The sequence below is a fragment of the Passer montanus genome, unplaced genomic scaffold (genome assembly GCF_014805655.1).
Source record: "Passer montanus isolate IOZ18808 unplaced genomic scaffold, ASM1480565v1 scaffold6, whole genome shotgun sequence".
In the NCBI taxonomy this organism is placed as follows: Eukaryota; Metazoa; Chordata; class Aves; order Passeriformes; family Passeridae; genus Passer; species Passer montanus.
In genome coordinates, this window is record NW_024371037.1 from 9,975,944 (window position 1) to 9,994,495 (window position 18,552).

The window sequence follows — 18,552 nt, forward strand, 5'->3', positions numbered from 1 at the left end:
CTTGATGTGGATGTATTAAAATAACTTTTATTTTGATAGAATGTAATAATTACTGTAATTTTACCTAATTAATCCAATTTTACCAAGGAATTAATTTTCCCTCTTAATGACAAACTTTTTTACTACTAGAGGTTCATGCTAGCATAGCTTCTAGTGTCTGAGTTGGCTGAGCTCCACTTGTAAGACAACGTGTACACTGGTTCACCCTCTGTGCAAGTCACCCAAAGGACAACACCTCTAGGAAGGGTTAAAGTAGAAGAAAAAACACACAAAGAGTAACAAGGCAAGACTAGAAAAAAGTTACATCCAATAGTTTCAAAATAAAGATCTTTATTTCAAAATAGTGTTTGCAAGTAGCACATCCAATTGATATAAAATACAAACAGCATGTCTTTCAAATGGGCCAGTTTGCAGAATTATAAACTGAAACACTGTACAAGTTCACAAGAACTATTATAAAATAGACAAATTCTAATGTTTTCATTTTATTTAAACTCTATTTTCACATTTGACTTCTTATTCTGCTTTTTTTTATTACACAAGGTGTTTACAAAACTAATTATAGAGTGAAAATTACAAAAGAGAATTTAAGGATGTAAATATAGAAAGGAATTCCTTAAACTACATGTTAATATTCTCTGCTACAAAGATACATTTTTCAAAAGTGCTAATATCTCTATGACAAACAGTAGCAGATTACATTTAAATGTCAAACAAAATACATGATTTTTTAATTTTTTCAACTGTCTGTAATACTTTGATACTTCTAATCATTATGAGGTTTAATAACACTATTTTTATTTCCTAGTATTTCACAAATGAAGTGGGAAAAGACATATCTGTGTGTGTATGTCCATGTGTGTGAGAAAAACTATATACACATATACATGAACAAAGTTCTCGTAATTATTGTTTTTATAATTACAATAAATCAAAAACCCACTAAGTTCCAGTAAGTAGAAACAAGGGCTTGTGCAGGACAAACTCTGTAGAAAACTTTTACACAGGAAAATAACTCCCTAGATTGGTATTTTTAAATTTGTTTTTTAAAACCATATTAACCTGTGGTAAAAGTAATTTTTAGTAAGATCTAGCATTTACTAAAAGCAAATGTGCATTTTCCAAGCACAGTATTGGATCTGTTCCAGCAGGGCATGGATATTGGGGCAGGACAAGTGACTGGAAGTCCTCTTCCCTGTCCCAAAAGCACAATCAGACAAGAAACAGCCATAATTCACCTCTCTGTGACCAGAAGGACATGAGGAAAGACAGTTCATGGTGCTGTCTAGCCCCAGAGAACATGTTCCCACAACCACGGTGTCAACCACACACCTACAATGGACAAAGTACTGTCTAGACTTTTTCCAAGGTGCATTGAGTCCCAATGCTCACTGTGATGCCCCCAATTTCCCCAGAGGCATTATGCCTTACAAAGACAAAATGCCTCCAGGCAATGCCACTCAACCAAGGCACCTCTTCCCCCTTCCCAATGTGGTTCAGCCTTTTAGGAGTCATAATTGAGCCCCATGAGCCTGATTCTGAGCACTGGGAATTTATCAATTTAACTATATTATTCCTTATTAGCCTGCCTATTACCATAATATTTTTGTGCTCTCTAACTGGAATTTAACCAATAGAAAATTCTGACATGAATGGAAATGCACTTAGTTTACGGAATACAGATCAGAATCTGGCCCAATATATGGAAAGAATAAAAACCATAATAAGAATAATACTTGTAGTAACTATCAAAAAACAGATTAGGAAAACCTCTGAGGATGAATCTGCATTGCATCAGAATACACCACAGTATTGCATATGTTAAGGCAAAATGTAACACTTCCCAGCTCCCTAGCATAGTTAAGGATTTGGCTTCAGTGATAACTTGCAGTAGTAGGCACTACTAGTCAGTGTTCACAAGAAGAAGCTTTGGTTAATATCAGACCATTTGTCGACTTAGCTTCACACTCCTGTGATCTTTAGCTTGTCACATTTGCATAAATTGAATTCACTATAGTATAAAGTGACATTTATGGCCAATTCACTCAACACATGCTATTGGCTATTGATGACTCCTGTAACAAGAACTGAAATTAGGAGATCTACAAATCTATGCTCTACAAATGGAATACCTGGAGTGTAAACAGGAAAGTTTCTGTATGTGAGATCAACATGTGTGGGAGGTTTACAAAGAACATTTTGTGAGCTACAGACATGGAGGGTAGAAATTAGCAGATGGTAAAGAAAATGGGTAGGCTGATTTCCTAAATCTGGGAATGCCACACACCTCTTTACGTGTTCCACAATTACAATTACAAAAGAGAGATATTTCTTGGAGAACCTTAATGGTGTAATAGGGAATATACAGTTAGGTCCAACAGATCCTAACTGTATTTTTCAGATATTTTAAATACCAGTCCTTTTATTTTTAAAGCATATATGTTTTTTTTAAATATCTTTTTCTACACAGTTATTTAAAAATAACATTTAAAATTTATCTGAGAATAAACATTTTTTAATTTGCTTTTTGCATTTAATGACAGAATTCCTTGATCAAGTCAATTTAAATTTGTTTTTATACCCTTTTTAAATTCTACTACCCTCTGCAGATATTTCTTACACCATAAAGAAATAAATAGTAAGTTATATGACACTGGCTCCAAAGCCACAAACACTGACCAGGCCACTTCATGTACTAGCTTAGATTCTTGAGTTAACGTCTAATAATTTTCCTCTTACAGCCAAGTTTTGAAGTATCGTTAGTCTATCAGTTTGTTAATCTGAGGATATATTTCATGTATTTCCAAAGTCTCTTTTAAGAGAAAGCATTTCAAGTAATAATAGTACTGAACTAAAATGATATGGTGTCTATTCTGTCTTGATTGATGACAAAGAAATCCTGGTATTCTTCTAGCCCAGGGGAAAACTTATAATTTATTTTAGATTCTCAGATATGGAAAATACCATAGATTCTCAGCAATGGAAAATACCAGGAACTGCTCTCTAATCAATGAGATATTCAAAACAAAAGACATATTGCTGACACGACCATTGTAGCAAAACCAATGGAAGATTTCTAGATTTCTGATGCTAGTTTTTTAATTGAGTTTAAAACAATAGAGCAAAGTTGCTTTCAACCCAAAGAGAGAGAAATAGAAATATCTTGATTTTCAGAATGCCTGTAAAGGCATGTTATGCATGGATGCTTTTGAGTGTTGAAACATTAAAGTAGGTAAAGGCAAATACTTAAGGTTTGCCTGGCAGTCTGTTCTCTGACCAAAACCTATCACTCAATTCAAATGGGAATTTTGCCTTCATATGGCCTGCAGTATCAGGCCTATAATTCACTTTCAATAAACTCTTCCATTTGCAAAGCCAAAAGGAAGGTGGAATGTAGCTTTAGTTTCACATAAAAAACTATACAATTTGTGTTAGAATACAGATCTGAGGATTGCTTTTAAAAAAATATTTATATAAAGGGAATTAACAGTGCAAGTGTGAAAATCTTACCTTGTCTTTCTTCAAATGTATTTAAAGAAAAGCTCTCCAGTTTTACAGAGATAAAATAGAAAGGGATAAATATTTCATGATGGGAAGCAGATCCCACAGCATTCCATGCAGATCTCCAAGCAATCTGCAGATTCACAACAGGCATCCATTATGCCACAGTCCATGTCACAGGGGCAGTTACAGTCATCCCCCATCTCGTCCCCGCAGCAACAGCAGCATGCTTCCGACGTGCAGATGCCACAGGATGCTTGTCCCAGAACAATGTTACAGAGGGTGAGAAATTCACAGAACAAGCAAGCCAGGATACAGTGAACACAGCAATCTTCATAATTGTTCAGAAGCATGTCAGGAACAAACAAAACAATAAAAAAAAAGGCAAAGAAGAAAAGAGAAAATCATTAATATGTAATTCTAAATCCAGATACATCACAATGTCAAATAAGTAGCTGAATGAAAATGGTTCAGAGTAGACAAAATCTATGGCAAAAAACCCCATTTTGTATCTTCATGGTCACTTCTACAGTATCTACATTCTACTTCTGAAGTATCTACATTCTACTTCTACATCTCATCTCCAACTCCGTGCAAATTTCCTGTCACCACTTCACTTCATACAAATCTCAAGTACTAAACTGCTCGGAGCTGCTTAGAAAAATCTCACTAGTCATTTATTACGTAAGTATCCATATCTATTATCTTCAGTTATACATTCCTATAAAAACTGATAAAAAATAATTTTAGAAACAACGAATGAGGGAAACTAACTAATTTCCAGCCCTTCCCAGTTCATCTTGCCTTTCTGAAACTATTTTGTTTGCTTGATACATGTGAAGAAAAATGAAGAAGTTGCCTAAACATTGTTGCTTTCTTTATTGTTTTTTGGACAAATTAAAACCAGCATAACTGCATGTCATATGCATTTTTTACTTTCAACAATATATAAAATATTCAGTCAAAACACAGATTCTTCTCTTGCTTTAATATACAAATCTACTAAATAATTGCCATTCTTTTAATGTACTACTTCAATCTTCAAGAAGTCTTAACTATACCTGAACATCAATATCCAGCTTTTAGAAGTATTACTAAATTATATAGATAATTAAGGTGTCCCCCAAACTATCTGCAAAAAATACACCACCCAAAGAATAAATATATGGAATAACTTCAAACAATAATACATCCATGAGACAAGACAGGAAAACAAGGATTGGAACTAAACATGTGCCAGTGAGAATGAAACTGCAGGGATATACTCTATTTACATAATGTGTATAAATTCATATGTATGAACATATTTAATTTGTAAGAGGCAGTGAATAGTCATTCAGAAACAAAACAAAAAATTAAAAATACAAGATCTGTTCAGGATAGAGAAATACATTTCTTTCTTAACCTCAGTTTTTGTTCTTTTTACTGCCTGAAAACTTTGAACTCTTCAGCCACAGACAGGTGAAGATTGCAAAAATGTTCTGGGGAAAACATCCTGCACAACCTCACCCTATCTCTTGTCCCTACAGTCGAGTCCTGCAAGTCCCCGCAAGTATCCTCTACCAGGGTCTGTTAGGAACAACAGGATATTGAGCTATGTGGATGGCTGGTCTGAGCACCTACAGACACTCCGTTCTGTAGAGGTTAAGTTCTTACAGTTCACAGGCAAAGACTGCTGTCATAGGGGAAAATGCGCAATTACTTGCAAAAGTAATACTATATATGTAGACCTTCTAACCAAATTTCTAAATGTAAAAAATTGTGCAGTAGTCATGACAGGTGTGTTGATTGATTCCAAATACCACTAACATTGCAGAAACTCTGACTGCATGATCCTGCAGTGATAACTTACACAAGCAAGCATGAATACTTACAGCAATGCAGCAACAGAAGCTCACACTAGCCAAATCTGTCCCAAGAAGCAAAGGAACTACTTGAACCCTTAGCCCACTCCCAGTAACTATACTACTTCGATGCAAACTTAGCTTGGACATTTCTGTAGTGCAATGTGGCCACAGTAATAATGCACTACTGAACCCTTTTGCACAAAAGGAAAAAAATGGAAATTTCAGAAAAAGCAAGAAGAGGGGGAAATAACCCCGTAACTCTAACCTTAAGATCTCCCCACTACTGCGCAGGAAGCAAAACTGAGAGGAAACCACAGGTACATTTAAAGTGCTTTAAAGAAAATTGTTTCTTGTATTAAAAAGCTTCTATTCCCAAAGACATAATGTCACTAAATAAATGACCTTCATAGAAAACACAGAATATATGTGAAAAAAAGCTGGAGAGTATCAGTTCACTGAAGAGGACCAAAGCCAGACTGATAGCGATTAATTAGCTGGTTGTCATGGAGATGGTGTTAAATATACTCAGGTAAAATCTCCTTTCAGATTTTCTTTTAATATGAAGGAAAAAGATAAAGAAGCCAAGAGTTCTATCTAAGAAACCTTCATATTTGAGGAACTAAGGTTTTAGTATATCACGTCTTTAAAATACAGCTTGAAGAAGCTAATATAACAACAAATGTTGTTCTAAAAAATTTTTTTAGTACAACATAATGAAACTCTGAGTGTATACATATTGTAAATAAGATGTCTAAAAAAATCTTGCCTGCTTCATGCATGGATATGTAAAATTGTAGGAAGAGGAATACACATTCACAGACATTATAATATGTTTCTATTGATGGGCAAGGAATAGAGTTCATAGGTTATAAAACAGAGACTGTACTCAGAAAGCATTTTCTGGACCCACAAAAGAACTTTTCCCTCCTAATCTACAAAACCCATCAAATGAAGACTTAGAAGAAGAGGCCATGTTGATTGAAATGAACGTATTTCAAAGGTAAAAGGTATGAAAAATGGTCCAAGACACAGTAAAAAATTTTGTCCAGCAGTACTATTACAGAAACTCCACAGAGGGTCTTTTTTCCCATCTCTTCTTCAATGACTGAAACACTAAAAGTATTTATTTACCTCCTCTTTATTTTTATTTCCTTCTCCCCAGATGGCAAACCTAATATTCGATTCAAAAAATCTTTTATATAACAATTTTACTTAACCTCCACAAACAATTGAGGAAAAGTAGAGATACCCTTTAGTGCTCTCTTCATTCTTGCAATGACTCATTTGTACAATGAACATAAACTTTGATCCACATTTCAAGGACAAACCTGAAATAATCATGCTTTTATGTTCTTCATGTTATTGACTTTTAATAGCTATCCAGGTAGCAATTATTTAACACATGACAAAGCATGCTGTTACCTAGTCCTACCTAACTTGGTGAATTCAGAATCATGACTCTAAAGGGCTGTAATACAGTTGGATAAAATGGGTGGAAGAATAATTTCTTCCATGTATGACCTTTATTTCTTGGCTTCTGATCTACAGATGCAATTATAGAAAAAAGATACAGATACACTGTATTTTTGTAGTAATAACAAATGACCATGCCACACAAAACTCCTTCTTCTCTATTACCTACATTCCTACAGCAACCTGTCAGTTCCACAGAAGACCTCATACAGCTAAAACCGACTGCGGTTATGATCTGCGGAATCACAGCTGTGAAATACAGCCATGAAGGTACTATACAAAGTTCACTCCAAAAGAGATGATCACAGGTTTTTCATTACCATGTTGGAGACCACTGCAATATATTTCAATGCTTGCACAAGACGCTCCAGTAATTTTTTCCTGCTTATAAGACCAAGGAGACTATTTAAAATTATATATTATTCTAAACTTCAAAACTTATTAAGAATAACATTAGATTAACATTAATTAGATGTTAAGATTAACATTAAGAATAAAGATTATACTTAACTTTCACTCTTTAACCTCACCCATCAAAATTTGATTTTTTTTTTTCAGGTGACTGAGGAGTGGATCACTTTAATCAAACTAGAACTAAACATATTTTAAGTATTTGCAAACTTGGTTACTTTAATGTCTCAGAACGTTTTTCCTGGAAACTTTGAGTATATTCTAGTCTTTTCTAATAAGGAAATTATACAGCATTACCAGTTACGACACTGGTGCCGGCTTAAAATTATCCATTTCTTTAAGCTCTTTTTTGTTTGTTTGAGAATTAGAGGGTCTCATTCTTCTTTTCCCATTAGATATAGTAACACAATCAAGAGGGCACATCTTTATTATGGACAGAACTCCATTAGCCTTGACATTCTTGATGCACTATGATTGATAGTAAGTTAACTCTGAAGTTTCTGAAGTTTAAGTTTCCATTAAACCAATTTCCCTTTCTGTGGAAGTATTTAAGTTTCATCACATCACACAGGCAAATCATTAACGAAGATAAACTTTTTCTTAGGACTTCCACACTACATTCACACCAGTCTCAAATTTCCATTGTTTTTCAATTCTTACATTACACTTTTCTTTAATTGAGAAATGCTGCACTAGAGGCTATCACTACATAAAAGTGAGGATGTGGGGTGTGAACACTGTCTAGAGGCATACTTAAAAAAAATAAAATTCCAAACCACTATATCTATCTTAGTTGTTTTACCAAATGCTTCTGATTTCATCCAAACACTCTATCACATTTGTTGATCCAAGCTCTCATAAATTATGCTAATAAATTAGAACAGTCTTGATCTGTAGGCAGTGCTAGTACATTTTATTAGACCAACTTATGTTTGGGGAAAAACAGTGAGCTTTCAGACACTCAAGCTTATCTTCAATTATTTTTTCATTCTGTCTGGGATGAAAATTAGACCTGAAGTTAAAAGGGTCATCCCATCTGACATTTTTTAAAACCAACGTAAGTGAAGGTGTTTCCTTAATCCTTTGGCACATCCCCAAAAGGCACAGATTTGTTAGGGAACTTCATCAAAACGTTAAACAATGCCAAGGCAAATAGAACCCAACCAACATGTTCGAGTTTTTGCTGCTTTATATCATATACACACCCCCAACCATATGCTGATTTAACCAAAAAGTGGATATAATACATGTAACATCTACATTAACTGGGTTTTAAATGTTACCACAGACAAGATCCAGACAAGAAATAGGCCTAAGATCCCTTCAAACTGTTTACACAGTTAAAAAAGCCCAGAAGGCTCCATTTCTAACTTACCCCAGTTATAACAGCTAGACTCATTTAAGGAAAAGAAACAATATCAAAATAAAACTATTTTAATGTTTGTCCATTTCTTTAAACATTGGCATGTGCACACCACTTTTTACTTCTAAAACTTCTGCATACAGATATTACCATGGTATGCAATTTCTTTCAAATACTGAAATATAGAGTAAATTTTTTTATTTCAATTTCTCTTGTATTATCTCCTCTTCATTTTTAGGAAAAGATGCAGTTCCACTTAAAAAAAAAAAGATTTTTGAAGAGAACTATCAACCATCAAAACTGTACAGGAAATGCAGAAGGTAAAGTGAAAAATGCACAGAGAAATGCATGTGCAGGCTGCTATGTGCTGCTTTTGTAATGTTTGACATTACCCTGTCACAAACTGCCTCAAAAAGCTTTCATACCAAGCAGGCAGGTCACATATGATAAAAGTTTTTCATGTCTACAGTGATAAATAAGCTCACTTACAGGATGGTGACCTTGGTCAGCTTCTTACTAACTATATTCACCAAGTTCAGACCACTCAAAACAAATCTCCAGGCACTCTGCTGTCTCACAGAGAGAATCAAAAAGGGCAAACCCACAATCAAAGTGACAGCTGAGGTCTTCAGCAGGGGTTTAGTGCAGAGGGCCCCCGCAGAGCCCTGAACAGAAGCCCCAGCAGGCGCTACAGGCGTCCCGCAGTCCGGCAGCGCGGGCTGGCAGCGGCTGCCATGAGCACGCAGCCGGAGCGGCACAGCACCAGCCAGAAACCACCCCGGCACAAGGCTCCCAAAGGGCTGCAGAGGCACACAGCAAAATTCCCGAGCAGCAGCACACGCACTGTCACACCTCCCACTGCTCCTGGAATGGGGCTCCTGCACAGGGCTCATAGGCAGCCTCTGCGACCCACTGTCTATCTTTAGAAAAAAATCACTACACCCAGGAAAATGTTCACAGGAAAATAAGAAAAGGCTGAAAGAACAAACTGACATGTTGTATGGAGTATGGTTACTTCTAGATGAAAGACTGACATTTATTAAGACAGTGGAAAACATAGTTACAATGCCTAGCATACATTTCTATATGATATTTCACAATTTAAAATAAAAAACTATTACCTCTATTGAGCAAGAAAATTAATGTTACCTGAACAAGCAAATTACACTGAACACATGGAAACTTTCATCAAAGCTTATATTCTAAGCCCTCAGTACAGATATAACCTCAGAAGTAAAATGAGCCATTTCAAACATATAGGTATACTAAGAAATCTGCTAATTTCCAATACCTAAGACTGAGAATATGAAGTCTTCATTGCCACTGCTCACCACTGCAACAACCAAGACAAGTTAGGTCTAGCTAGACTATGCCCTGAGGTGCTAGCTAGACTATGTCCTTATAAAATAGATGCTGTTGAAAGACCCTTTTTCTGTTACAGGCCCTGTTTTCCACTCAGTCCTGTTAAAAAACAGGTAAATTACCTTTCAAGACTTCTGTGCAAAAAAACTGATGTAAACCATACTTAAAACACATCACTCCAAAATGCATTCTTATAAAACACACATTTGACCACATGATAATGTTATTTGCCCACTGCTTGACAACTGTGTTCTGATACAACCTTTTCTAACAAAAACCCACGTTTAGCACCTTATGCTCAGATACAAATCCACTTGGAACCAATTTCTAAAACACAACAAACAAAATTTTGGCTAAAGTAGAGAGATTGCAGGATACTGACAAGTAGCTGCCTAAATACTACTTAACGCTTCAGGATGGATTTCAGAAGTGTATGTATGTTTAAAAAAAAGCCAGGTTGAGAGATGGCCAACAGATACTTCTGCAATGTTAGGCTATTGATGCACACTTTTACTGAATTTCAGTAAACAATACCAATCAAACGACTGAACAGTATATAAAAGAAAACTTAGTGCTGCTCTGGTGTCACTCAAGAGGAAAAAAAACCAACACAATCTCCTACTGCAAATCATGCGCACTAAAGGGAAGTTTCCTGGAAACCATTTTTCCTTTATAAAGTTATAGAAACCAAAGTAAAACACTCCCACTTCAAACAGAAGTCTGCTAGCATGCTAAGACTCATGACTTTCCATGTACATGCACCTACTGGCTCTTAAGACCCTGGCTTAACACAAAAGCTATTTGTTGGACTTGCTTCATCTTCAGTTAAGCCATCAGTATCACTTGGGATATTACAGTACATTAATGTGGTCAGCAGCACGAGTTAAATAGTGTCCACCAACCCCATGCTTTGATTCAAAATCTAGAACAGATTAAGTTGCATAGGGGGAGGGGGAGAGTGATGTCTCCTTCAAATGTACCCTGAAATGTTGAATTTTATACACTGGATTTAAAAAAAAACACCCACACTTTCTTTCGGTGAAATAGTTCATTGCATCTCTAAGCTCAGCACCACAAGAAGCACAGTCTAGAAAGCTGAGGAAGGTTGCTTCAGGCTTTGCTTCTGGGAAAGCATGAGTGGTAACTTCAATGCGGTGGCAAGTCTGCACTGGCTGTCCTTCCCCATGCTGCGGGCTTTCCTTATTAGCTCACTTCCACATCTAGCCTTATTACACTTCCTAAAGACCTCTCCTGAAAGATACTCATTGCAAGGAAGATGCCTTCTAGTGCTTTTCTGATTTAGACAGCCTGGGAAGGAAAGAATAGAGTAGATCTCACTGCCCATACAGGAGGCAGGCTCATGATCTGTTCAGCATAGTTTAACAATCTACTGTTTTCAAATTAATACAGCAATTGTGTATGCTCAAAATCTTGTCTTTTGAGTACCACATTTAACTCACATTATTGAGTCACTGGAGTTGTGGGAATTTCCCTGCCAAACACAGTAACTTCTGAGGCTCTTGACCAGAAGCAAGAGCTTCATGTCAAAAACAAATTATAATCACAAGAACTTGACCAGAAGCAAGAGCTTCATGTCAAAAACAAATTATAACCTGTATTCCCTTTCTCCATCCTTAACTTTTCATAAATGATTGCTTTGATTCAAAAAAATGTATAACATCAAGCTTCCTAAGGACTTGGTGGGAAAACATGGTTTGGTTTTTAGAAAATAATAAGCACCTACTTTGGCCCCTCACTCCCTTAATTAGATTGCTCTTCCATGCTTCCCCCTGCCCAACTTCTTTCCTTTCCTCCTCCAACTCTGCATGTCATTATTACTTCTCTTCCACCACTCTGATACACATATGTATGTATTCAGTCACTCATCTGTCTTCATTTCCTGACATCTAGATCTACAGTTCTGCTGCCTCACTGCTGTCTTCTTTAGACCTCCTCTCTTCTTTGAGTTTCTCTGGACAAGTCTGTGTCTGGATCTGCATCAGGGCTCTGGATGGTCTGCATCTGAACACAGCAGCTAGGCTGCCTTCCATTTTACTCACAATTGCTTTTTCATGTTTCCAAGGTGTTTTTCTCCGCTGCTCATAACAAACTGGTGCAAAACAGTGCTAGTGGCCTACCAGCCAGAATTTTTGGAAGTACTGTGACACCTCTGGCATCAATAATTCAAAATGTTATTAAAATTTCTTTGAGCTAAATTTTTTTTTTATTCCCAATATTCACTGAAATGTATCCAGTCCCTTTGAAAAATCTTTAGAACTGAAACAGTGTTTAAAAACTGCTTTTTAGGAGTGACACTCCAACTATTTCGTAATTCCTTTGGTTTTTCTGTAGTGTAAGTTATGGAGCTGAGTAAGATTTCTTCAGGGACAATATGGATTAATAATAGATGTGGAGGAAAAGCAGAACTGGTGACTGCACGCACAACCTCCTAAGTCTCACTGGATGTGAAAGTGTTTCTAACCAGCATATTCTGGAATGCTGACATGGCCACATACACTACAGACTTATTTAAAAAAGTAGTTTTTAAAGCTTTTATACTATTGCTACTAAAATATCTGTTATATTTTAAGCCTTTCCTACACAAATTCAGTTCCAAAAGCTCACAAGATATGACCCACAGCACAAGTGGAGCTTTCAGTAGGAGCAATTATTAAAAGAGTTCTTAATTGTGGTGGGTGACTTTTTGAGGGGTGTCAGACTGGGAGGTTTCATAGCTTGTGTTAGGACTGCCTAGTACTTTGGAGATCAACAGGAGTAGCACCAATCTTCACAGGCAGATGTGCTAGCCAGGGTAAAGTAATACTGAACTTCATTTAGCTTTCTAGCATATATACTGAAATCTGCAGCACGAAGCAGCATGCTACATTTCAAATAAGCATGAGCCCAAATATTCTCCTGTGCAGGATGGGGGTCAAGCCCATCATGTTTCTTGATTCTATCCTGCTTCAAGCCCTTCCAGGCTTTCTGTTCTGTCAACAGATACAATATTCTAGAGCAAAGTACCAGATCTGGAGAAACTTTGCATTACAACCAAGTGTGGTGCTCCAGAAATATTAATATACTGTCTTTTAAGAAGAATCAAGAAGAATGCAGCTTTTAGGAAGGATAAAAATATTTTCTCTTTCCTATAAGCTAAGTTTAAACTCAGCTTGACAGACAAAATTTTTGCTTCTCTTCCTTCTGAGGACATAATCTACTCTGAATCAAGAAGAATGCCGCTTTTAGGAAGGATAAAAATAGTTTCTCTTTCCTATAGTTTAAACTCAGCTTGACAGACAAAATTTTTGCTTCTCTTCCTTCTGAGGACATAATCTACTCCTTTTCTCTGGCCACTTTCCTTCACTTAATTCTGCTAGTCTCCTGACTGACAACAGATCAAAACACTCAAGGAGGAAGACGAGGCAGATGAAATAAAAATACAGGGTGTGTATTTTCAGGTTTAAAAAAAACCAAACAAGGCTAGCAATTAAGAGTATAAAATCCAAAGTACTACATAAGGAATAGCAAAATTAAAGTGAATTGAAATATCTGAAAGTGTACAAGTTTACCTTACTTCTTTCTACTAGAACTTTCTGGATGCTATAGTAAACTAAGCAGGTGAGTTAATCCAGGTGATTTCTTACTTAAAAAGTAAATATAGTTTGTCTCTTTTTCTGTAAGACCATTTAACAAACAGCCTAGAAGTTCTATTATTATACTATACATATATGTGCCTGAATACAAATATACACCTTCAAGTAAATTCAAACCCAGCAACTCTTCAGCACTAACCAGTGGCTTATGAGGTTAACACGGTACAAGCTAAAGCAAGGCCAAGTAGTTCAGCAATGTCACAAATAATTTTCAATAGCTTTGTATCTTTTCTATCTTCCTGGAAGCTGTGTCAATAGCCTCTACAGAAATTCATCAAATCAGAAGAGGCAACTATTCAGAAAAAATGCCTCTTTGCCCAAAAATTATACAAAGAAGCTGCAGAAGTTAGGTTCAAATTAAATTGTCTACATCATTTTGAAAGAATGTCTATGCAATCCTCAGTCACTGAACTTGATAATATACTCTTTTGGCTTAGTATAATTAGATTTATTTATCAAGCATATCTATATCTATATATGCACATATATATTTATATGCATATATTCCTGATTTAAATACAATTACAGTCCTTTAAACAAGTAACTGGGCTAATTATATCCAGAAGTAGTCATAAGGGGTTAACATGACTTGTATTAATAACACAATCATTTTTAAGCTATCAATAAATAATTTTTCCTTTAAATAGTGTTAATTTTATTTAGATATTTAATGTTAATTTAGATATTTCAATTGACTGTTGTCAGACTTTCTGATTGTGCATCTTCTAAAAAATTGGGATGATCATTTTTCCTTTAAATAGTGTTAATTTGATTTAGATATTTAATGTTAATTGACTGTTGTCAGACTTTCTGATTGTGCATCTTCTAAAAAATTGGGATGATAGAATAAATGAAGTATATATTGATACTTCCTGAGAGGCAACAGCTTGATAAGCTGTACTTAAACACTACTTATAGTTTATAGTTCTGTCATGTAGCCCCATAGGGTACCTTACTGAGAAGCTGAAGAAGCTGTCAGAAAGCTCATACATGTGTGCATGCAGATGTGTTTACACAAATATAAAACATGCCTGTCAGAGAACTGTAAAGGAAAATAAATTTCAAAACCAGAAAATCACTTTTAAAAACAAATATTCCCTTATGGACATATTCCAATACACCAGACATACTTTAATCATTGCACGATAAAATCTGTGCTGTGCTCAGACTGAGTAACAGAAAAGTTAGAGCTGCAGACATTTGCAGAATGGGACAAGCTACTCAGAGCATATATCTAAGTTCTTACATTCAAAAGGAGAACATTAAAATGCCAGATGTACAGTGTTGACTTTATTTAACCTCAGCTTTCAGGTGACTTGTGAAATTGCCTGTGAAAATAAGGACTATCCTGTATTTCTGTGCTTTCAAAGAATGCAAGTTATACATTGTGACAACACAATTTAATTATCTATATTCTAATCAGATATGCCTTTATGGATAACGAAATTTCTACTGCATATAAAAATATTGTATGATGGCAGTTTCAGGCAAGTAACACAATTGTGTTGGATATTAAAATCAGACATTAGAATTTAAAGCTAAATCTGAAGATATTAAGAATTTTCTCCTCAATCACTTAGTAGTTTGACATAACTATATTTAGTTATTAGACAGGAAAAAAACCCCAATAACTGTTTTTATTACGGGATAATTTTAGAAGAAAAAAGGAAATGTTTGCCATAATTAATTGTATAGGGGAATGAAAAGGACAGGCACTGCCTCTGAAAAAACAGTTTGTTTTTTTTTATTTCGGAGATTGAATTTTTTAGAATTCAGAGGCCTGCACTTTGTTTCAGTCACATGAACAGATCTAGGATTCTTAAGATACAGTCTTTTCAAAGTGCACTAAGGATAACCAGATATTTCACGTAACATAAAAGGGAACACAGGAAGGATGAAGTTGTGATTTTGGAAAGAAATGTTGGAGGACTAAAAGTGCAACAGAAAAGTAACAGCAGGTTCTTGAAGATAAACATGAAAATAAACAATAGCTAGGGGGACCAGCCCATGGAAGGGTCTGACTGAAGCTGTTGTTGATATTACTACACAGATCCACTAAGTTTGACTAAAGTAGTTGAAGCCAAACGGAGTCACTCCACTGACATCAGTATCCTTTGTTCAGGCTGCTACATGCAATCCTTCTGATACCTCATCCTCTCATCTAGGCTGAGAATCCTCCCCATTTCACTGAACACTACCATCTCCCCATCTCCCATTTCTCTATGAATGTGTGTCTGTGTCCTCCCTCTAGAGGTGTTTTTTTTTAACCAGTGGCATCTATGCCTGCCTCAAGCCAATAAAATTTCTAGCGTCTCTACACTCTTGTTAAAGGCAGTAGCAAAGTCCATTGAGTATACTAGTGCTAATGGGAAGGCAGTGGACTGAGGAGCTCAGGAACTCTGGAACCATAAGTGTATATGCAAGCAGTGAGAGCAGAGAGACACACCTAAAACAAAAGAGAAATTATTTACTTTTGCTTATTTAAGCTATGCAGGAGTATGAAGCTTTTTCGTGCACATTATCTACCTCCCAAACATAACATAAGGCACAGTGAAGCACAGGTCACTGTTTTATTATCTAGTGTTTAGACCTCACAGCTAGTCAGGATATCAGCTAACAGAATATTTCAAAAGCAAAGTCTACCCTCATGGAGCCTGCCATTACTGGATTTAAATATTTACTATGCTTTGAACTAGTAGTACTTTAATGGGTTTTTTTCTGGTGTATGTGTGACAATGTTGACAGGAGTTTCTATCAGTTCAGGATACCAAGTACAGAGACTCAAACATTATCAGATCATGTTGACCAAACGTTTGAAAGCAAGAACTCTCCCAATCCTTTCTTTTTCTTCAAATACTTAATATTTTCCTTTGGGAAAGAAGCATGTCTTTTATCTTAATAAGTTCTGTTTGCTTCTGGTGCATGAGTCACACTCTTCAATTATTTTCAGTTGATTGTATAATTTTTACTAAGGTTTGGTTGGTCTATTCAAGTTTGGTATTTTAGTAAGAATATCAGCTTACCTTCTGGTGAAGTACCTGGCTTTTGAGAAAACACAGAGCTTATTTTACTCTTCTTACTGCTGTTGCTGTTGACAGACAAGGTGGACTGAATTTTTCTGTGCATTTTTTCTGAAACAGGAGACGAAAGCTTTCTGTTGTCTGCAGGCATATGCTTGACCCCATTGTGAATTCCACTTCCATTACTCAGGCCCGCATGGCCATTTTGGATTTTGCCACTTTCTTCCTCACTCCTTTCCAGTGCTGAAGCATTTGGCTGAGGCAAACGTTGAGGTTGTGCTTAAAGTACAAGAAAGAAAGGGTTAATTGAAATTGCTAATTGATAACTGAACACTTTAGGCTAGACTGGGAATGCAACTTTTGGTGCTCTTATTGATCTAAAGACAGACTGACAAGTTAACATTCCCCTATCAAGACAATACAGCAAAAAATATCTCTAGATTAAAAACAATTATTAGGTATTCAAAATAGTGACCTGGCTAAGTCTCCAAGAGTACATGCTACAAACTCATCCTAATGAGTAAGTATGAAACTTGGACATTTTGTGTTGAGCTAATGTATCATAAAGGAGAATATTTGTAATAACATGGAAAAGGGATTTCCTATGTATTCTTTAGTCTGTAACTAAAGAAAATATGCATAATTTTTAATGTAATGCTTTGTAATTAAAAAAGGGGGTTTCAATGTATCAATTCTTATTTAGAAAAAAAATTCAGATTTCATGGGGGAAAACTAGTTAAACTGTAAACACAGTAACACAACAAGATTTCACAACTGAAAAGCATCAGCCCAATCATCTCTCCTAATCAAAACACTACTGCATCATGCTTGGAAATAAAGTTTCCAGAGTCAAATCTTCACCTACTTAAAAATGTTATGTTAGAGAAGAAGTCCAGACTCTATTAGATACGCAATGGACGAGCAATTAGCACCAGAAGTAAGGAAAAACAATGCTGCAGTTCATTCTCTTTTCAGGTGATTCATATCCATTTTCTGGTGATTTCACAATATCAAGGTAAAAATACATAGAGATAATTATAGGTAGCTTGTTCTAAAAGAAACTACTCCACTGATCATTTCAGGTACAAGTTAACAAATTTTCCAACAAACACTACTGGGACAAACAGATCAACATGGTCTGTAAAAAGGACTAGGTTCTAAATTTGCATAACAAACCTTCAATGCTTTCTTTTCATCCAGAACACTAACACCATTCTCAGATTCCTTTCTCCACAATCATAAACTTTTCCAGATTAAACTTCACACAAATCTTAAACTTTATGTTCTTATGTCACGCACACAGGTGACAAAGGATTATTTTTCATAATAGTTTAAATATTAATTGGTTCATGCTTTTCTTGCCACTTGATATTTTAGCCACTGCCACTAACGTTTTCAGAAGACAGCCTTGACTGCCCACATTTATCTAGGTCAGAGTAACCCTGCTTGAACCTACTTGACCAAAGTGATAATTTTCTGTTGCAGGAAAGAAAAAGAGGGCTGGGGGAAACATTCATGTTTTAGACTCCCCGAAGACAATACAGGGAATGCAAAGATCAAAGATCATTCCCTTCCATTACTGGCAGTAGCTGCTCAGAAACCTCCAAGCCAACAAAACAGGAGCACACTATCTGAGACCTGAAGAAGTAACTGTTACCCAAAGGTTTTTTCATTGACAACTCAGAAACTGCTTCTCCTAAAATTTTGCATTAGTGCTTGTAAAATCTATGAACAGAAGCATAAGCAAGACACTTTCTTCGCTTTGGAATTCAATTTGTGCTCTTGAGAGGCTACCTAGAACAGAGGCTAGACAGTGTTAAAGGAATAAAGTAGCTGTTTATTAAAAGGCCTTCAAAGGATACACCTTGGGCAGTGCAAGAGCCTGGCTGAGGCTACACCCAAGATAGAACCTGGGTCGCACC

At 35.9% G+C, this 18,552-nt stretch overlaps 1 protein-coding gene across 1 annotated transcript in view; it reads right to left on the reverse strand.

Annotated features, from left to right (window-relative positions):
• Nucleotides 1-310: 310 nt before the first annotated feature.
• MDFIC (MyoD family inhibitor domain containing) overlaps nucleotides 311-18,552 on the reverse strand; it is a 49,305-nt gene continuing 31,063 nt past the window's right edge. The window contains exons 4-5 of the mRNA XM_039726653.1: nucleotides 16,634-16,909; nucleotides 311-3,832 (exon numbers count right to left, since the gene is read on the reverse strand). Coding sequence (XP_039582587.1) covers nucleotides 3,585-3,832; nucleotides 16,634-16,909 — 524 coding nt within the window. The 3' untranslated portion in view covers nucleotides 311-3,584. The remainder of the gene's footprint in view (nucleotides 3,833-16,633; nucleotides 16,910-18,552) is intronic.